Raw genomic sequence first — 20,506 nt, 5'->3', positions numbered from 1 at the left:
CTGGAGACGCTGTGGCCCTGTCGTGGCCGGCGTCGAAGCTGACTGGGGTCGGTGCGCTCGGCGCGTCGTCGGAGTCACTTGGGCTCATAAACTATTAAAAAAGACGAAGTGAGTATATTGAGGTCTTAGTTCACTACTCCGAGTTACCTCTAAACCTTTCCTATGGCGTTATTCCGGGCGCAATCATGACGCGTCATCGTGGCCGCAATCATGTTGTCCAATGGTCCAGAAATTCGATCGCGCAACGTATGCTGTAAGCCGTTCTCTAACATACCTACTAAGAGTCAAACAAGGCTAGGCCCCACTCACTTATAAAATGTGCGGTACATTTACGACTCTGCCGCTTATCGAGGGAGATGAATACAAAGAGTGTCATATTATATGCGTTAACTGTACTCGAGTTAGACATAAATGCATGATCTTGCTCTACATAGATTATTCATTCAAATTGGAATGCAATGCGCTGAAAGGCGAAGGATACAGGTACCACGAACTTCATTTCTAGTGGAGCTTTGGGTAATCGTATGCCCATCTCTGTTTGAGAGCAGAAGAATTTTCGGTGCGGGCACGGATCTGCGATAGCTTTCGTTCAGGATATTGTTCTGTCCAAATATTCGGCGACGATAGGTCAAGAAGCCTTCAGCAAAGCATGGAAGACGAGTGCGACTTTGAGCCGCAGTTCTCAAGAAAATGCTTTTTTAGATGAGAGTAAGCAACGTTGTGTCTTATCCTCCATGAAGATTCTCCGTCAAAACGGTCAAAGCTAAGAACTTCAAACTTTACCTCTGCGATAGAAGAAATCAGCCCGATGCCATGATTACCTAACTTTGTTTCGATCGGGAGATTAAGCCTTAAACTCCAGACTGAATTCAGTGAAGACCAGTGATTGTGAGGCACGAGTAAGAGTGCAAGGTTCTTTATTAATAAGGAGGTTTCATACATATCACAAAGTCAGCTGAGTCAGAAAAATGCTAATCGGGCATGGCTTGACGACTATAAGTTCGTCGATTGGCCGAAGTGGGTAGCACAGGAGTATAAAAAGAGTTTTCATGTCTGCCGCAAGATGACGGCATACTAATGAACTAGGTTAGAAGTGCCGTAAAGTCTACATCTTACTAAGCTGTTCAGCAGCGAAAATAGACATTTGTTTTTGATTGACGATTGTATTTCGCTCATTTAACAATCTGCGATTTGGATTTGACACGTAATATTGGCTAAATTGCTCTCTCTCACCAAACTCTCCTTGTGATTCTCACTGTAGCCGTCGCTGATGTCGCGCTGTTTGATAAATAAGGCTCAAATACGAGCAAATAAGTACAACATTGCTTGATGGACTCTAATTTTGCGCTTGGTGAAGCAAAGAAGCCCATTCTTTTGTGCTTGAACACTTGGGATCAAGTAGTCAGAACCTAGCCTGTGCTATGTACAAGACACATGTGTGACACCTGATAGCACTTGTTGTCAATCCGATGATCACGACTTATCAGTCTCTATCCGCTGTGAGAAAGGAGCTCAATTTGCCCAATTTTCTACCGTGGACAGCTTGACACACCGAATAGCTTACTTATATTATTGATCTCGATGGAACAAGATGATTGGCGGTTCAGAGTTCGGTATTGGTTGTCGCTCGACCGGATGCGCATATCCGTCATGAGGATTTTACAACCAGGAACTCCCAGTTGGGCTTTGATAGAAGCTGATTTAAGCGTCTAGATCGTTGAGGGCATGCATTTTTTAAGAAACAGCGCGATTCCTCTTACTGCGGCAAACACTCCGAAAGGAACGCTGTGAGAATGACGGTTTATACCACATTAGCGCCAGCGACGTTTAATCAAAGTCAATCACACCACATCACGTCCATAGGAACAAACTACATCTACATCACTTTCGTCCGTAGTAGTGCAAAACAATGTTGTCCGAGTAGAGAAATAAATCAAACACTCGCGAGAAGTTCTCGGGTTTATGCGCTTGATAGAGCAGATATTTAACACAAACAAAGGCGACTTTGGCTACGACGAGACTCCAGTACTAAGCTTCTTCATTGGGACATGTGAGCAGATACCTCAGAAATATAGACCAACGTAGATTGGCCTATGCCCCCCTCCAAAAAAATGTGAGGAAGTCGCTTGACCAATTACTTGCACAATTATAAAGCAAATCATATCCACGTAGCACGGACTCCTAACAACCTTTGTGTAAAGAGTAATAAATGATCGTAGACTGCGAAAGAAGAGGTATTTTCAAGGCTGCATGCGTTCTCCGATGCTGGCTCTTAAAATCAGATTGGTGATATCACGTCGTATATGACGTTTGGCGTATGGTCGCACTTTACTCCAAGTAGAGCATATGGTCATGAGCGCGCCATTCTCACTAACTTAAAGTGATTGATAAAATCTATACATTTTATGATTCTGCGCTTTTTGGTTGTGAGGATTAGGGTAAACATGCTTCTTGCTAACTCGTATGTAGTCTCAACAGTACAGAGGCCGTTGCGCATACCACAGTTCTAAAAAGAATAGCTAGATGGTTGCCCCTCTTTTCCAGTTACACATTCGAGGTTAGGTAAATGCCGGATCGGCTCAATGCGGTGAAGGATGCAATTATAAGCCGCATACTTACAAGCTGTCGCGTGATATTGTGGTGATACCATAAAGTGAGGCGATACACGTTGCACACGGGTCAGATGCAATATGTGCTGCGCTGCTGAACGCTTTAGATAGTCAGAAGGTTGCAAATCTAGACACCGCTCATAGAGTGTTTGATTGCACAAAAACCAGCACTGATCCACTGGACATTTAACGAGTTGTGATTACGCATTAAGAAAACCAAAGGTATACATTATATACTTCCGCCAGGAATTTGTATTCAAAAGAGGCATATAATATGGTACAGATAGAGCTAGATTTTTGTTGCCAACTATGCATAAGTGGGCGAGGCTTTAATGCCACGTGCGAAATGTATCAATGCCGCATGCGTTGGCGCCATTATTAGCCTGATGTTGATAAGTCACCAGTAAAACCTTCACGTTTGGTCTCTAAAAAAATGCGCCATGATACCAGCTAATACCAGCATCGTGATCCATGTGGGACGTCTCAGCAAATTGGCTTACCTTACATATATTACCCGACCACAATGTTTCTTGACGTAGGTCTTTGCTAGAACAATTTGTCGGTGTTGAATGTTACAAATCGATATTCGCGTCGTGCAGCAAATTTTCGGCATACTTTTAAGAGCTTGAGTCCACATTAGAGTTTCCCGCCGCTGACCAATTACCCACAATTGGATGGATGAAAAGCCTTTGTGGGAGATTCTTTAGAAGCACTTGCGCGGAGTGACCGAGGTGCTGGAGCAGAGGAGCCCTACTCATTGTTTTTGCGCTTAATAGCACTGTACAAACATTAAGTGGCTTTTTACGCTTGAAGCAAAACAGTAAATTCATGTTGTGCCTATTTGGCATCGCAAAGAAGTGGATCCAGTTCTTATGTGGAAGAGACTGTCGGTGCTATTTAATTCGCTGATTTTATCCCATCTGCACACCCGAAATGTATTTATATATTGATCTGGCAAATCCAGTATTGGTGCATGAATGAGAATGTTTTTGACCCCGTCAATGCCTCCCGATGTTCAGTGTCCCAGCACCATTCCGCATCCTTCTTAAGACGATTTGACAATGGCCGTGCCATTCTGCGTAATTCTCGCTGTATTTGTGCACGTAGTTGGCGTGGCCAAGCCACTTGTGCAAGCCCTTTTACTTTTTTGAAACCGGCCAGTCTCCGATGGTCTTGACCTTAACGGGATCAGCTTGAAGACCACGCTTCCCGATGAAGCACCCTAATAAGGGGACTTCTTCGTTACCGAAGATGCACTTATCTGCATTAGCATACAGCGTATTCACGCGCATGCACTCGAGCGCCGCTGTTAAATGGACGATGTGGTTCATTTTATCTGTCCTCCCGTGCCCCGCACGACTGTGGACGATGATGTCGTCGAAGTATGTCTGTGCGTACACCCGATGGGGACTGATGAACTGCGTCACAAACGATCAAATGTTGCTGATGCATTTGACAGCCCTTGAGACATCACCAGTTACTACCAGAGCATCTCGCTCGGAGTACTCACCGCTATCAACGAAATATCACTTGCTCTTATAAGTAATTGGTAATACCCAACAACCAAGTCGAGTGAGCTGTGCTTTGTACATCTAATTATCTTGTTCTGGAGAACATTCTTTGGCGTCTGTGCCGAAATAGTGGCAGCATTGACCTTACTGAATGCGCAAACGATACGCCGATTGAACGGACACAAAACGTGGGTGTCGAATAAGGAGACTGGCTCTTCTGCGTCGTGCTTTGCACGGAAAAAGTCGTCAATGACGTCACACAGCTCCTCGAGCAAGGGCCATTGGCGTGTTACGCAGTATTTGTTTCACGGAACCAGGTCAGTCTAATGATGCACACCTCGGTCCGGTAGGACCCACGGCGGGTCTTTCGAGACTTGAAATCCTTCAACAAAAAGATGATACGAATCCTAGGGATTCCTCAGAGTTGATTGTCCACTTCGTGCAATCAATACCCTCATAGAGTCCTCCAGGACAGCTTTATCCAGAAGCAGCGACAAGTTAATCTCCTTGTTCGGTCGTATACTGACCACCTTGGCTAATTTGCCTGCCTTCAAGGCACCGCCAAACTCTTCGAGGGAAATTATGTCCAGGTCAAGGACAGCATCCACCGCAGGAATAGCCTCGAGGGTAACATCGCCGTCCTTTATCCCCGCCATACCGTTGACGAGAGTGTATAGCTGTGTGCTATCGTCTACGGTAGACACACCTTGGGTCAGGTTCGACGCCCGGCGTCTTGCAGCTAGCATAAGACGTCGCTGTCACCTCTTCCTAAATATTTTGCTGCTCAGCGGGACCAGTGTGAAAACGAACTATGTGAAAATGATATTATCAACATCATCCGACGAGGAACTGTTTGATCCGCAAGTCGTCGTCCAGTGGATAACGTGCCACTCCACGCATCTAAAAGTCCTTGCCAGAGATGCCTCGGACCTCGGTCGACCATGTCACTCGTGGCATGCAGCGACTGCTTCAAAATGTGAGCAGTGTTCAGTGGGTTACGCGCCACTCCACCAGAAGACGTGCGCGAAGCGCCAAAAATCTTCGACCTTCAATCGATTCACGGCTCATGGCGTTCCAGCCATGCCATACCAAGGATGAGATTATGCCTCAACCCAAGTCTAAGGCTAAGCAGCGTTTCACGCTATCAAATTCAAGAAAATTGACACCGAGGTCCACAGGGACCCTTGTCATAGTGACACGAGTCCCCGTCGCTATGCGAACAGTGATGGTGGCGCTCAATCACGCCCTCAGCGCAGCAGCATACAACTGACATCCTTCGATCGTGGAGCGTCGAGCATAATTACCCGACGCCCCGGAATTGATAAGGATTTTCCACGGCTTCTCAAAGCCCTTCCACGGTCGCTTTTACGACCAGTAAGCCCGGCTTACATACACGTTCCGTGTTCAAGAGTACATAGCTCTTTGGTGCTGAGCTCTACTGCCCTCTATCTCTTTAAGAATCGACAACACTCAGTTCTTCCCCAGTAGGGTGCCCCGCGCCTACTGGGTTTTGTCATTTTCCCGTGACAAACCAGGCTGGTAAGAAGCGGGGCGTCGCTTCGATGAACCTTGACGCGCCTTGCGCCGAAGACAAACAAACCGAAGATGACTAGTGTTCCCACCTTCTTTCTCTGCATAGCTGATATCCATTGGCTCAGGCCCGCTCGACGAGCTCTGACGGTGTGCATTCCAATCAGTTGGGCCAAATTAAAGTTTGATTCGGCATTCAATACCTCATTCACCGCTTCTTAAGTCGAAGACGGATACACACGAAAGACTTTCATTCTGCCCACGCCAGTGCTGAGGCCCTCCATAAAGACAGTCACTGTGACCGCCTCGGGGGGAGAATCAGCTGCCATTCCGGCAATGAGAGTTCGCAACTTTTAGTTAGAGTCCACCAATTTCTTCTTGCTCTGTCAGGCGGCAAGAAAACGGGATCGCACGCGATATGCTCGGTTAGGCGGCGAGATCACTCACAGCTTCGGCTCCAATCAGATAAAAACGCCGCTTCGGCCGAAGTGCCGCACGTCATTGCCCATTCCCGCGCTCGACCCCCGAGCTTTAGAGATAGCTAGCGCCACGCACGGTTGCTCGTTCTGGGGCATGGCGGACGCCATAGCCATCTCGGCTTTTTACACACAGAGCAGGAGATTCTCTTCCCTCCTTACCGTCGACGGTATTAACGCTCACCATTAGCGGCCTTGGTCTGAGGGAGTCATCCGCTGTCGACGGTGGCGTCATGGACGCGGTCGCCACCGACGTCTTCTGCTTGAGGTGCCCTAGCAGAGCCTGGGTTAAGGTCTTGGGTGCTCTGGAGGTCGCATCACTCGCCACTGGTTCTAGTATAGAGCGAAGGATGATGACCTTGGGTAAGCCTTCTCTAAGCAAAGAGCTACGGCAGCCTTGCTGCACTTGGTAGCACTGGTAGTCAATCTACGCCGAGTCGTGACGACTGATCCTCTGTGACGATGTAACAATTCTCCTATTTGCCCAGAGCATGGGCTATAACGCTGATGTCCCTGCTTGGCCCTGAAGGCGCGCAACACCTTTCTTCACAAGGAACTGAAGCGACAAGCGCGCGCGTAGAGGCGATTTCGAGCTATGAAAAAATGGCAAAAAAATGTAAATCTCTGGGGTTTTCCAATCAGAAAGTAAAACCTAATAATTATGAATAACTACTGACAGTCCCGTAGTGGGGTCTTATTACAGTGTAGCCATACCATTGTGTGATTACACCGTCTTGTGTAATCCGCGTCTTTTTACGGTCACACCAACTTGTGTGACCCACCCTTTCATTACAGGGTACGTGTAACCCCGTTACACTAGGGCTCAAGAGGTAAGTCGCTTGACGTGTGACCGGGAGATAGGTACCTAGTTTGTCACATACTGTATCTAACAACAGGCAACCGAAAATAGCAATCACACCCAGAAAGTAGGTCTTCTGCTTTGCCAAATGGATGCGTGTTAGTCGGGTGTGCTGGAGGCCTCACTAACCGAAAGGGCCCCTTAGAGTAGTAAGGGGTATGAAACTTGGTCCCAAAAAAAGTCAGATAGCTATCAGCATCCCGCGCTAGAGAAAGCTTTATTCTACCGTTTGGGTTCCAATAGCTCAAATTTCTTGCGTGCTACATTTAAACTGAAGAAAAATGATACATACCGATTTAAGTCGATGTAGCTTAACCAAACCTGATTCTCGGTACAAACATCTGGTAAAACACTTACAAGTCGACTTTCAGGATACTTGACTATATTTATGTGTTGAAAACGCAAAAGGTAAACGGCATCACTTCTGAGGTGGCACGAGTTTCAGGGCCTCGTTACTACGTGAGAAAGAGAGTCAACTAATACTCAGTGTATCCTATTAATCGTTTCATTGTAGATATAGTAGATGTTTTAACACAAATGCTATTTTTGTTCGTGTAACAAAATTTGAATCACTAGCGAAAATTGAAGCTAAACAACCTGTAAATTATGCGGTCATAATGTCTTTCGAAAGCCATTATGGCAAAAGTTGTCGGCGCTATAGCGCATCTATCCTTGTCGGGTTTTTTGCAAACTTTGTGAGTGAAACAGGAAGCAGTCAAGCTGACAAAAGAAGATTGTCAGTGAAGAACCAGATAAAGGTAGCGTCATTACGTCACTTCATGATTATTCCGCTGATAGTGAAGTTGACTTAGATGATCACATCTGTTGCGAATGTAGCGATAGTGGTTCATATTATTTAATAATATGCAGTAAGTCAGGTCAATCATTAGTTTTATTTGAGTCTGAAAGTTATCTCAAAAGTTGGAAATCAGCTAGTTCGTCCACAGTAATCACTCTGCTTCCGATTACAGGCATTATTAAAGCACTTAGCTATAAACCTGTACTTGCATCATTTCCTATTTGTAAAAGTCCAATGGACTTCTACAGGTAAGGATTACCAACTGATGAGTGATTTCGACATCCAAAGCGACAATGCATTTATAACCTTTTTTGACCTATACGGTCAAACAAGAGTTATTTTACCTTTTCAACTTATTAATATTTCAGGCAGTTTGAAGATTGTATGAAAAGAAAGTCGAAAATTGCTGAGACTTTGGGGAGATAAATAATTCTTGATGCACAACTTCACCCAATCAGTACTCATGGAATGATTTGTTCCAGCAACGATACCAATAGTTGGACGTACTCTAAATTCCATATCCTACCGAAGAGACGCCAACTTTCTCTATCAAATGATACGCATCGTTAATAAGATTGATACTTGGCAGCAATTTGATGAATTCACTACATTTAATAGGAAAAGTCGACGATCATCTTTACGCAATGTGATACATCATTTTCTACTAATGGTAGTAATGACAGCTGCACTTACCCCGCTAACGTCAGTGTCTTCGACCGTCATGAATTCGATTGCTCGTACGTTTATTCAAATAAGTCAAAGTATGTAATCATAGTCATCACATTGACTAGATAATTCAACTTACAGTGCAGTGGAGCTTCGATGACGGTAGAAATGGTTGGGGACAGTCGACGTCGCTGGAAATGGGAGTGGAGGTCGACGCTGGTAGTGGACGACTACGAGGAGTGGTTTTGGATAGTGGAGACCCAAAATTAGCCTTCATAGACTCACCAGAATTGAACGTGTATATTGACGCCGATGAGCGCGATTTTCTTGTTTTTCGAATGATATATCTTGGTCAGTGTGATCTCGCGATGGTATCATTAGAGCGGTCTCCATCCAACCCGACGGTTTGGCCGAATGCCGATCCGCAAAAGTTAAACGATCCCATTCAAATACCTTTTCAATTGCACACAGATGCCTCAGGACAAGATAAAATCTACGCAATACCAGTCTGGAAGCACGTTACAGGCATCATACGTCGCGTACGCTTTCACCCATGTATTTCTCGTTCTTCCGTCACTGGACAAAGCTTTTCAATTGATTGGGTGGCGTTTGCCAAGGCTCCAGTCGTAACTAAAGTTCGTGGCTGTATTGACAAGTATTTCGACAATGGCAAAATTCCTGACACCAGCGACAATATCAGAACAGCACACCTTAATTGCACTGAGGCTGAGCACTGGACAAACGGATTTCATCATTCCTCGGCAGCAGTGTGTTCGACAATGAATCTTCCTCGGGCATCGACATACAATTGCATGCGGGATGGCGGTCAAATGATCACTATCAGTGGCAAACATTTTGGCACAGCTGACGCTGTCATTACCATTGACGGAGTGGATTGTTTGGACGTTGTCCATGTTACTCCTGAAGTGGAATTAACGTGTCGCTTGCCACCAGTAGCATCAAGATGGCTAGAAAATCCGGTGTATCCGTCCGTGGTTCGCGTTCAAAATGGACGATTGCTTCAATTATATGATGATGCCCCCCTGCTATCGTACGCTGCACCAGTGAGCGCACATTCGAAGCCATTGATCTCTAACGTGGCAGCCCATGCATTTGATGTTAATTGGAAAGCACCGGACGATGTTTGGGTCAGCATGACTATCACAGGCTATCGTGTAGCTTGGAAACATTGTACTGATGATTCATTCTCTCCGAATCACGCGACTGTGGTCGGAAATGTGACGTCTACTACGCTCATCGAACTTGCGAGTTCCACAAGTTATCAGGTGAAGGTTACACCGCTCACAGAAGATCAATGGCGTTATTCAAACGAGTGGAAGGACATCGACTTGTACGGACATCGTAAACAACTCCCAAATGCCGTAATTGGTTTCGACTCTGACGTCTCTTCCTGCATGCAAACACTATCACAAGGTATGAACTCTATCAATTATCTATAGGATCGTTCAAGTAATATTCGTGATGATGTCAAAACAGATTTTATATTTCCACACTTCAGCGCCAAACTTCTAACAAATCTCAGCGCACTTCCAGAAGCAATTACTCAACGAACGATTCCGACGCTTGGACCGACCGGTGAAGTTGGAGACCAAGGTCATTTCGGACTATTTTTGAACGGCAATACCCATGTAAGTAAGCCATTTTGGTGACAAAGTGTTCCTATTAGCACAATGATCGGCTGACTCGCTTCAAACAGCTTCAAAACTGCAACGCCTCCACTTCGTGTTGCGACGGTTATAACACGATAGCCCCGAGTAATACAAACGCAACCGTTGCCGAGTGTTCGCACGTGTGTCTCGAGAGCGACAGCAACTACCTCAATGAATCAAATCATACTTTTTTACCTACAAATACCAAAACAGCCGTAGTCAGTCTTAAAGCGCAAGTTTACATCTTCAACAAGTCAACTTTAATACAGCCAGCGTTCGCACCACCAATTTCAGCTCCATGTGGTATGGCATTAAGGCTCACTGCTTCTCAATCCTTTCTCACGGGTGCAGCTTGGTATCCACGACAAATGAATGTTCGAGAAGGCTTCACCACTACTTTCTCATTCGAAGCCACCAATCCTTCAGCTATTTGTCGTATCATGCATAATGTTCACACAAATTGCCAATCACGTGGAGGCGACGGATTTGCGTTTGTCATTCAAAATGATGTACAGCAAGAACTTGCAATGGGATCGGGGGGCATGTCTCTCGGGTATGGTGGTCTTAAAGACGCACTTGCGATTGAATTTGATACCTGGTTTAATCCAGAATTACTGGATGTCTACGAGAATCACATCAGTGTGCACGTTAGTGGCGTTGGAGGGACTTTGCTGCCTAACCATACTCACTCACTAGGCGCTACCAGTAATCTTCCAGATTTAGCAAAGGATGTTCATAACGTTCGAATCGTGTACAAGCCCAATCTGGACGAAAACATGTAATTTGCTTTCGTAATGTTTAATGAAGGAATTAAGTTATTAGTAATTGTATTTGTGCAGGCTGTTTGATGAAGCTTTCACCACCAGCACGCTCGCTGGATACTTTTTCTCCTCAGGTGCATGGCGATCGGGTATCGGACTACTAGCGATTTATGTGGACGATATGGACAGCCCTGTGCTCACGGTGCCATTACGAATTGAAAAAACGCTTGAGCTTTTCCATGGTCGGGCCTGGGTCGGCTTTACTGGAGCCACAGGGGCAAATGCATGGCAAACACTCGATATTTTGTCATGGAGTTTTGAATCCTTACGCCATAATATTGTTACGACAAAACCGCTTACGATCTGAATCCCGTAAGGCGAGGTACAGCATCTGTTTGATTAATTTCTAGCAAAGTCAGTCTTAACAAACAAAGCGACTGATTTATCTTGATAGACAGATTGATTGATCAACATGTACTTGAGTTTATTCTCCGACTTTTCTTAGTATAATTGCTCTCCTGCTCTCCATTCAAAAGCGTGCGTAGACCTCTTGTTTGCTCACGAATCTAATAAGTATTTGGTTTTAACTGCACAAGCCGAAACAGACAACAAAGCGACAGTACGCATTGCTCCATCTCGAAGTGCTGTCTTCATCCCACCATTTCACGCTCCTAGCGCATCCATAAAACTGTGCAAGGGAAAAAAGTAGTCCCCAATTCAGTTTGTGTTTCACAAAACCTACGCTGACATTTCTAATATGATATGCCGTTCTGACGAAGCAGCTTCTCTAGCTGTGCAATTCGAGCGTTCGCCGCCTCCAATTCAGATTTAAGCTTTCCTTCAGGTGTACTGTCCGACTTACTACCTCCACGGGCAAAACGAGCGACGCGAGCTGCAATACCAGCACCCACGCTGCTTGTTTTGGATGCAGAGCGATTACGTTTGCCGTCATTGGTTATTTTTCCCTGCAGTTCAGGACGAAGGGACATCAAGACCGGCGAGTTATCGGCACCGTTGAGCCAGTCGTCAGCAGACATTGAAGGAATACCGGCGTACGTGTCAGGAAATATATCATCTTGGAAAGCGTCCGATTTGCGCGGCACAAATACATGCAGCGGCTCAATCGCATTCGACGTGAGCTTCAGCAGACGTGTTGTCTCACACTTCATAATATCGCAACCACGTTTAGGAATCATTGCCATACCCTTTGCAGAAGTTGTCGAGCGGTACTCGCTTATGGGAAATGCAAATGGTTCGCCCTCTGACATTTCATAGTAGCGAATGTTACCATCACCTTTACCACAAAGGTATAATAGGTTTGTATCGGGGTCGTAGAATGGCATGATGACACCTGCCGCTTGATCAATATCCACCTTCTTGAGCTCCTTGTCCAAATTACGAGGATCCCAGACCTTAAACTGACGCTGACTTTGGCGCGTAAAACCCACCGAAACAAATGTCTCTTTGTCACCAAGAAAGCTCATTTTGACACTTTTGGTACCCATGTGAGCGTTATCTTTTTGCAAAGCAAGTTGGCCGGAACGGGCATCGTATAGACGTATAACCTTATCCTTGCACGAAGTAGCGAGCAAACTGCCAGTCCAGCTCCAAGCCAAGTCCTGAATCAAGTTTTCTCCGTGGTCCTCCATTTTTACAGTCTCAGAACCTTTTTCAATGTCCCATAATCGCACAGAAAAGTCGGACGACGTACTGGCCAATACATTGTTGGCTGTGGGATGAAATTTAATGAGTGTAACCTTACGGCCATGGCCAGTCAAGTCAACGAGCGGGTCTACGCATGTTTCAGTCAAACCTCCTTCAGGAATACCCCATACCTTTACCGTCGAGTCGTCCGAGGCTGAAGCGATTAGGTGCTCGTGAAAAGGATTGAAATCAAAGTCCAAAATTGCGCCTCGATGACCCGAAATGAGTGGAAAGTCAGGATCGAATTTGCCTACCTTTTCATAGGGCACCACAGCCATAGCGCCGCCACCAGCTTGAATAGAGACTGCAAAGAACTTTGTATTGCCCTTGATATAATTTTGTTCTCCTGTGGCCGTGGCTAACCGCACATTAGTGTAACATGACTCGAGCTTAGCAGGCTCAATGTACACGTGGCGGAATTTGCTCTGGCGCACAAAATGACTCATAATACGAAACTGTAGTGCTCTACGATCGAGTTGTTGTAACCTAATGGAAATTAGAGAATCACAATATTATCAGTACAAGTTTTCATTACATTAAAGAAAGTGATAGCATTCATTCCGCCTTGTCGTGTCCGCAATGCCATTCACACTCTGAGATATCAGATCTTGAGTTATAAGCGGCAATTGAGGCACATACTTGTAGAGAGACCACACGACTCAAAAATTTGTGGACACGAAAGGATGCACCGCAAAACGCAGTGTTTAAGTCGCGTAAATCTCTCATAAGGTCGGACAGACGTTCGTGATTTTTACTCACCTCGACGCGACTTTCTTGAATATGCACAGCGGGGGGAACCCTACAGCTCGACAAGAAGTACTGTGAGAGACACGAAGACAGAATAATATGCATTTGGTGATTTGCTGTTGTTGGGTTGAGATGTTAGAAAGAGACGAGACTAGATTACAAATGCGAGGGATATATACGACTATACAGAGGAAAACACTTACGACAAAATGACCGTTTCTAACTGGTTACGACGCAAGCGATGTAACTTAAAGGAATACACTCAAGTTCAAGAGTTTGCGTTTGTCTTTGCCACGAAAAGATAATGAGATGCATAACGAATCTCTCCCTGGCTATCACGCCGATCGATGCTAAAAAAGCGTGACATGCTGTTGAAATATTTCTTGCGGATTTGGACAAGCACGAAATTTCGCCTTAGTCCGACGTTTGTTTTCTTCGTTCGTTTGAAATTCCCAAGTTTCAAGCTGCTGTTTTGTTGTGGTTGATAACAGTATAGAACTGTGCAGCGTTGTATAACTACATGTATATTTGAGTAAAATATTTTGAGCTGTGCCTTTATATACTAATTGATACGCGGTCTAATAAAGTTTGGAATGATCGACAATATTTCACAAAGAACAATGCAAACAGAGAAGCGTATGAGAATCGAATCGACAGATGGAAATATGGATCTGACGACGGAGCTGTTGTGCCGCCAAGACTTTGTCGACATGAATCAAGGTGCGCTCTACTTTCCTGTTCTTCTTCACTTCACGTGTCTCTTACCTTTTGCAACATAGAGATGCACGAGTATGACGAGATGCGCGAGAACATAATCAAGCGGTCGCGAGAGATTCTTAAGGCCAGGTACAGTTTTGGACAGTGCACGATTCGCCATGTGACATAAGCGATGCAGCAAGTCACCAACAGCAATCATCTACAGTTGCAGTACTTACTCACACTCTACGCCAATTTTTGACGATACCACACACAGCAAACAGGCGATCTTTGCGTTGCATCGATCGGACAGAGCCGAAGCCTTGAAGCTGTTGGGCAACGCCGAAAGGGTGAGACTTCCGATAAACTGCAACGCACATTCATTTATATAGAGTGACTGGATGTGTGTTAATCGTGACAGGTAATTCCAGAGTTAGTGAAGCTGACGGAAAAAAATGCGTCGCTTCGAGACGGTGCGCTCTCATCTTCTTTAGAGGAATATGCAGAAGCCAAATGCTTTTATCACTACCTGGATACCAAATGTTTGCTGCCACGTCGTGATGTACCAATTGTCCTCATGAACGAGTATCTAGGCGGTGTCATTGACTTTACTGGTGAGATTCAAAAATATGATTCTTGTTTAGTGAGCTCACAACTTTTGCAGGTGAATTGATGCGCTATGCAGTTGTAAAGGCGACAGCGAGAGAGGTAGATGAAGTGATGCGATGCAAGGACATGGTTGAGGCCATTTCCGGTGAACTCATCCAGTTTGACTTTCGGAACGGACCACTCCGTCGCAAATTTGACTCAGTCAAATACAATGTGCGGAAATTGGAGGTATATTTAATATGGAGGTGAAGGACAAGTAATGTGGTGCAATTAACATTTGGCTGCTCGTTATCTATGTACTCAACTAGAACACGCTGTATGAGCTATCGTTAGTGACAAATTCGGGTCTGACTTTGCAGGCGCATTCGGTGCTAGAAGGACCGGTGGTTTCGGTTCGAGAGAACGAAGAATAAATTGGTGTCGTTCAAAAGCATTAATATTGGTTAGCTTACAAGAATGCAATCTGGAGGGTGTCGCATTTAAATATAATGAGTTGGCAGATTTTGAGCAAGACTTGTTAGCACAACCTCCTTCCGGCAATGGTATGATGAGTTCTGTCAAAAAAAATGCCTTGAATTACTAAAAGCTGCTCGTATACCTGGCACCACTACTTCAAAAATTTGATACATTGACCCGAGGAGTTGCAAATCGGCAACGCGAAGTACACTTTATTATAAAACTGCTATCTTGTAATCAATGCCCCTGTTGTGACGAGATGCCCTGTTTCGACTACTGTCAGCCAACGCACAGCTCCCAGCAGGCCTTTGAGCTAATTGCAAAGTCAAAAAAATGTTCGATGCAGTAGGAGGCATCAGAAATGTCATGCACGTTGTTAAAACTGCGAGATTGGCTCCATTCTCGTGCGTGGCTTGACCACTATATTGCCTCAAGAATGAGTATGCTCGCTGCAAGGTAAGCTGTTAAAAATCAAGAATCGGCAGTTATCCACACAGCGGAAAATGGCGTGGGTGTCTGCATTTACGACGCTACACCACAACGCTTATCCTGCTTGAGTCAACGTTCATACCCATACTGTTCAAGACGCCTCGTAGAAGCATTCAACCAGCAAAATTGCAACTTCTTGCATGTTCAAATATCAAAACCCGTTATTTATCTAAATGTCAGCGCAAAGACTTGGGAACCTCTCCAACGTTCCTTATTTCGATAGAAATTCTAGCCGCATTGCTCTCGCTTTGCAGCATACCAACTAGGCGTGGCAAATTACCCATTTCATGTTCGTGCGCTTGAAGTCCAGCACACTTCTCTTTGCGGTTTCGCAAATGTCCAAGCAGTAGATGTGAGGACCAGTCAATCCTTTGTCTTGATAAAAACATTACCGCACTAACGCGATGCTGGACGACGCTAGTAAACGTTTCGCTGTGGCAAGAACAATATGAAAAAATTGTCCCATTCGCGCGGAAAAATTAAGTGCTTGAACATGCTTCACCGCATCACGAAGCTCTAAAAACGCCGAACGACACAATTTACAATCAACACATGCATCACACAGCCAGTGAGCTGCGCATACATAGAGTGCTCCGACTTTGTGGCCTTAAAAGAATTGCAGGTAAGCGCTCCAAAAAATCGACGATACCGATACGCGCTTTGCATTTGCTCAGTCGCTGGCCATGCCTTGCGTGCATGCCCATTTAAAATTTTCAAGGCAAGATCTGGACGAGCTGGTGCAAGAAGAATATCCCGCGAAATCGAACTTGCAAACAGATAGCTATAATGCAGCGCTAATAATCGTTTTCAACTCTCAAATGAGCGTTGCTGTAGTGTCATGAGCCTGCTAAATGAGCAACTGAGCAATTACCACCCAGTCGCGAGATCAATGTCGCCGAGAAACTAATAGATATTTCCACCTTGCTCCAGCTAGTTCTCGTCAGTTCGCGGATTTATGCATGTCTTATAGGTTCAATAAATACTTTCCACTGCACAAGTGCCATTCGGTTCGACATATATTCGAGCGTCATGTCTTACAGTGTAACCGTACGTCGCATTCAAAAACGACGAAACGTCAGCGAGAGAAACTAGAACATCCTGCATCTGCTGGTGTTAAACGCTACTGAATTGTTTTTCAGGCTCTGAGACAGCAGCGTGTTTGAGCATTTCTTGAATCAAAAGCAGCATGATCGCGTAGCACGTGCCCTGTCGCCATAAATGGCATTTCTTCTCGCTCTATTAACGTCATAATGCCTCTCAATATAGTCGTAATGTCAAACAGATCATGCTTTGACTTGTCACGGCTTCCATAATCCTCCAAGTGCTGCATAGAAACATCTCGAGAAAGCAAGTGACATCTAATGAGTTTCAATATTTGCTTTGCATGTAAAAGCAAAATGCAGATCTAAAACGACAATCATCCGTAAGCTAAAAAAGTGGCAAGGAGTTAAAGATGACTCAAAATGACTGTTCCATCTTGAAACCAATCTGCTTCGTTGTCTCGCTAATAACTTCCTTTTCGTGTAAAAATTTGAAATCGTTATCGTTCACAAGTCATGATCCTCCACTCGAAGAGCAATTATTGCAAACAGATCGAGAATTCATGACACGACCAAGTGCAATTGATGGTATAAACGAATATGCCACAACGAGTTTTTCACGCTGTATACTGATTGAGTTCTGATTCAGCTTCTTGTTAACGATAATATGTGTACTAAAGTTTTTGTTTATGCCAAATGAGCCGGTCTTAAAGTTACGTAAAATGTATAAACAAATGCAATTTTTCTAGACAGCAAAATGATCATTTATTGCAAAAGAACCGATCGCCATAGAGTTACTACTCATAACCCTCCCTCACACTAATCAGTTTCTGAGCTCTCGATTTAATGGCGGCCGAGAACGTACCATGGGCGGCAGCCATCCTTTGCTACATTCAGTATGCCATCCTCATTACCTTTGGACATCTACGTGATCATGCCGGTCGCATTTTTGGTGGCTCTCGGTATTCAGATCATTCGAAGAAGGGTTACGCGCCATTACTTGTGGCTTTTGAAAACTTTTATACCAAGCGTATCTATCACCGTCTACAAGATGTCTTTAATCGTCCTGTCACCGGTCCTCCCGGTACGCTACGCTCTTTCTGCTCAATTTTCCCGCTTTCCCTCGCGTACTGACCTCCATATTTTGAAACAGGAGCACACATCGACCTAATCGAACGCTACTCAGTAGACGAGAACAAGACGTTACATAATAAGGATGGGTGTATCCAGAAATGTCTTAATCTTGGTTCGTATAACTATCTTGGCTTTGCAGACGACTGGATGAAAACGTGCAGTAAAGACGTCTTTCCTGCTGTACAACAGTTCGCATTGGCTTCGACGGTCCCACCGATGGAATTTGGTACTACAACAGTTCATATTGCATTAGAGAAAGCATTAGCTAAATTTATTGGCAAAGAAGCAGCTCTTGTCTATAATATGGGCTATGCTACTAACGCTACCAGTATTCCGGCGCTCACTGGCAAGGGTACGTTGATTCTAAGTGACGTGCTGAATCACACATCTATCGTTAACGGTGCTCGCGCGTCGGGGGCTTCGGTTGGTATATTCAAACACAATGATCCGAAACATCTCGAGAAGGTTCTCCGAACGAAAATAGCGGAAGGTCAGCCGCGGACCCATCGTCCATGGAAAAAAATAGTTGTGATGATTGAAGGAATTTATTCCATGGAGGGTGAGCTAGTGCGTCTTCGAGAGATGGTGGATTTGACGAAGAAGTATAAGGCATACATTTACGTCGACGAAGCTCACAGCATTGGCGCACTGGGCAACACTGGTCGCGGTATCTGCGAATATTCGGGTGTAGATCCGAGCGAGATTGACATTTTAATGGGCACATTTTCGAAAAGTTTTGGTGGTATGGGTGGATACATTGCAGCGTCAGAGGAGATTATTAATTTTGTTCGAGCCTCGAGCTCTGGTGCGATCTACGCGACCAGTTTGTCTCCGGTTATTGCGCAGCAAATCCTAACGGCTCTCAATATTATTGCGGGACTAGATGGATCAGACATAGGGCGACAAAAGATTTTGTCGCTGCGTGAAAATAGCAATTACTTTCGTCAGAAGCTTATCGACATGGGTGTAATTACACTGGGCGACTTTGACTCGCCTGTGATTCCAGTAATGCTGTATCATATGTCGAAGGTTGGTGAGTTCTCTCGCGAGTGCTTAAAACGCAACTTGGCTGTTGTGACGGTCGGATTTCCTGCAACTCCGCTGCTACTCGCTCGCGTTCGATTCTGTATCTCAGCTGCGCACACGCGAAAGGATATGGACATGGCTTTGGAGGCGTTAAAAGAAGTTTGTGACTTGTGTAATATCCGCTTTCAGAAGAAAGCTTACTCCTAGAGGAACGTACTCGATACAATGCTCACTTGATGCACCCCTTATATTGCAACGAAAACAACAATGATACTTCGTATCATTTATTTCTGCAGGGTATATTATTCCTTTCGCTTTTAATACTTGACGTGATTTATTGTCTGCTTATATTCGGTCTATCATGGCGCCCAACCTCATGATGATGGGCGTAACGCTTATGCTAGCGTTCGCCACACGTTCTGTACTAGACACAGAGGATTCTTGTACGTTAATCTCGCTAACACAGTCGCGCATTTGATTAGTATCACTAACAAGTTGTAATAATTACTGTGATAGTCCAAACGGGCATTGTGCGTGGCTTGTATGGGGTCTCGCAATTCGTCTGCTACTGTGTGCTAGTATATCTGTATGTCAAGACTTTAAACAACACAGAGCCTGGTGTTGTAACTGTGAAGGAGGATCTCGGCTTTGGTCAAACTGGGGATCGCGACGAAAAGATTACAGTAGCTGAGCATGACCAACGTGCCGTCATAAAGGAGCTTCAACGCGTACGTTGCTAGAAATGCAGAAGTGACATCTTGGATGATATTCATATTCGTACTGTATCGCATATTTGTTAGACTGCGCTGGGTACATTGATGACGCTGTTGATGCATTGGAAGTGGGGCTTTTTTCCACCTCTTGTGATCCAAACTGTGACACAGCCTGTTAATTTATTCCAGGCGCCTATAGTCAAGGTAATATTGATGGGCGAGCGTGCGTGGGGTGAGCTGCGTCGCCCATGGTTAAATCGCAATGACATGAGCAAGTCAATCAACTCATGGAACAACACTATCTTGTCAGCAATGGGCGAGTCACCTGCTAAGATTAATAAGAAGGCAAGCAAGAAAGCTGCGAAGCGGAAAAATAAGTAGGAGAGATTAAAGTACTCAATGGTTTCATGAGTCAGTGTTCTTCACGAACGTCTTAGTATTGACAGCTAGTAAGCTAATCCTATAGACAAATTAGGAATCTCGCTCGTATTTCATAGTGTTTGAAATTTCGCACGAATTACCGGATACGAAACTTGAGTGGCTGAGATCTTGCAAAAGTCCCATTTAATGAATATTATTGCATCATAGATTTATCCTAATTATTGCAGTAAATGAAGACAATTATTGAGAGCACACCGTGGTGACATATCAGATGTAGTTTGATACCCGCTTATAGCGCGCTATATCCACAAAGGTTGACTCAGGTTGAATGTTCATGCACACATACGCCAGGAATAGTGGGTGAAACACAATATGCGACGAACTGTGGTTGGGACCGTATTGAAAGGTATATACCCATTATATATTCTCCTCGAACATAAGCGACGCTTTGAATCAACCAGTGGATGATTAATCAAAAAATATCCATTATTAAACGGCAGGGATCAGTGTAATAAGACTCCGTATAGATGATACTCTCGTGACCCGTGGGCTACCAGCACCACGCTATCGATTACATAGAGCGGATAAATAGTGAAGCAGATATATCAGGACTACTTTAAGCGGGACCTC

At 44.8% G+C, this 20,506-nt stretch overlaps 8 protein-coding genes across 8 annotated transcripts; 4 read left to right on the top strand and 4 right to left on the bottom strand.

The window, feature by feature from the left end:
- Positions 1-725: 725 nt before the first annotated feature.
- PHALS_14299 (uncharacterized protein) lies at positions 726-942 on the bottom strand (the record flags this gene model as incomplete). Its single annotated transcript, XM_024730086.1, has 2 exons — positions 726-763; positions 822-942. 2 exons carry the CDS (start codon positions 940-942, stop codon positions 726-728), a joined length of 159 nt encoding a protein of 52 aa, XP_024580398.1.
- A 7,395-nt stretch (positions 943-8,337) lies between these two features.
- PHALS_14298 (lectin domain-containing protein) lies at positions 8,338-11,248 on the top strand (the record flags this gene model as incomplete). Its single annotated transcript, XM_024730085.1, has 5 exons — positions 8,338-8,521; positions 8,592-9,884; positions 9,948-10,099; positions 10,168-10,898; positions 10,960-11,248. The coding sequence occupies 5 exons, from the start codon at positions 8,338-8,340 to the stop codon at positions 11,246-11,248; spliced, it is 2,649 nt and encodes an 882-aa protein (XP_024580397.1).
- A 385-nt stretch (positions 11,249-11,633) lies between these two features.
- Positions 11,634-13,031, bottom strand: PHALS_14297 (Actin-binding protein Coronin, contains WD40 repeats; the record flags this gene model as incomplete). Its single annotated transcript, XM_024730084.1, has 1 exon — positions 11,634-13,031. The coding sequence occupies one exon, from the start codon at positions 13,029-13,031 to the stop codon at positions 11,634-11,636; it is 1,398 nt and encodes a 465-aa protein (XP_024580396.1).
- Positions 13,032-13,034: 3 nt separating this feature from the next.
- Positions 13,035-13,934, bottom strand: PHALS_14769 (uncharacterized protein). The gene has a single exon (XM_036407595.1). The coding sequence runs from the start codon at positions 13,435-13,437 to the stop codon at positions 13,141-13,143; it is 297 nt and encodes a 98-aa protein (XP_036263283.1). The 5' UTR covers positions 13,438-13,934; the 3' UTR covers positions 13,035-13,140.
- An 18-nt stretch (positions 13,935-13,952) lies between these two features.
- On the top strand, positions 13,953-15,050 carry PHALS_14296 (translin-like protein; the record flags this gene model as incomplete). Its single annotated transcript, XM_024730082.1, has 6 exons — positions 13,953-14,052; positions 14,112-14,178; positions 14,306-14,378; positions 14,450-14,642; positions 14,693-14,865; positions 14,946-15,050. The coding sequence occupies 6 exons, from the start codon at positions 13,953-13,955 to the stop codon at positions 15,048-15,050; spliced, it is 711 nt and encodes a 236-aa protein (XP_024580394.1).
- A 1-nt stretch (position 15,051) lies between these two features.
- PHALS_14768 (uncharacterized protein) lies at positions 15,052-17,078 on the bottom strand. Its single transcript, XM_036407594.1, has one exon. The coding sequence runs from the start codon at positions 16,910-16,912 to the stop codon at positions 16,718-16,720; it is 195 nt and encodes a 64-aa protein (XP_036263282.1). The 5' UTR covers positions 16,913-17,078; the 3' UTR covers positions 15,052-16,717.
- Positions 17,079-17,468: 390 nt separating this feature from the next.
- Positions 17,469-18,989, top strand: PHALS_14295 (serine palmitoyltransferase; the record flags this gene model as incomplete). Its single annotated transcript, XM_024730079.1, has 2 exons — positions 17,469-17,706; positions 17,776-18,989. The coding sequence occupies 2 exons, from the start codon at positions 17,469-17,471 to the stop codon at positions 18,987-18,989; spliced, it is 1,452 nt and encodes a 483-aa protein (XP_024580392.1).
- A 154-nt stretch (positions 18,990-19,143) lies between these two features.
- Positions 19,144-19,876, top strand: PHALS_14294 (RxLR-like protein; the record flags this gene model as incomplete). Its single annotated transcript, XM_024730078.1, has 3 exons — positions 19,144-19,225; positions 19,299-19,510; positions 19,583-19,876. 3 exons carry the CDS (start codon positions 19,144-19,146, stop codon positions 19,874-19,876), a joined length of 588 nt encoding a protein of 195 aa, XP_024580391.1.
- Positions 19,877-20,506: the final 630 nt, after the last annotated feature.

The sequence above is a fragment of the Plasmopara halstedii genome (assembly GCF_900000015.1).
Source record: "Plasmopara halstedii genome assembly, contig: Scaffold_816, whole genome shotgun sequence".
NCBI lineage: Eukaryota > Oomycota > Peronosporomycetes > Peronosporales > Peronosporaceae > Plasmopara > Plasmopara halstedii.
Note: the sequence above shows the minus strand (reverse complement) of the source record. Positions and strands in the feature narration are given on the sequence as shown.

Coding starts and splice junctions, on each gene's coding strand:
- PHALS_14769 (XM_036407595.1), bottom strand. CDS start 13,437: ATGCATATTATTCTGTCTTCGTGTCTCTCACAGTACTTCTTGTCGAGC.
- PHALS_14768 (XM_036407594.1), bottom strand. CDS start 16,912: ATGCAGCACTTGGAGGATTATGGAAGCCGTGACAAGTCAAAGCATGAT.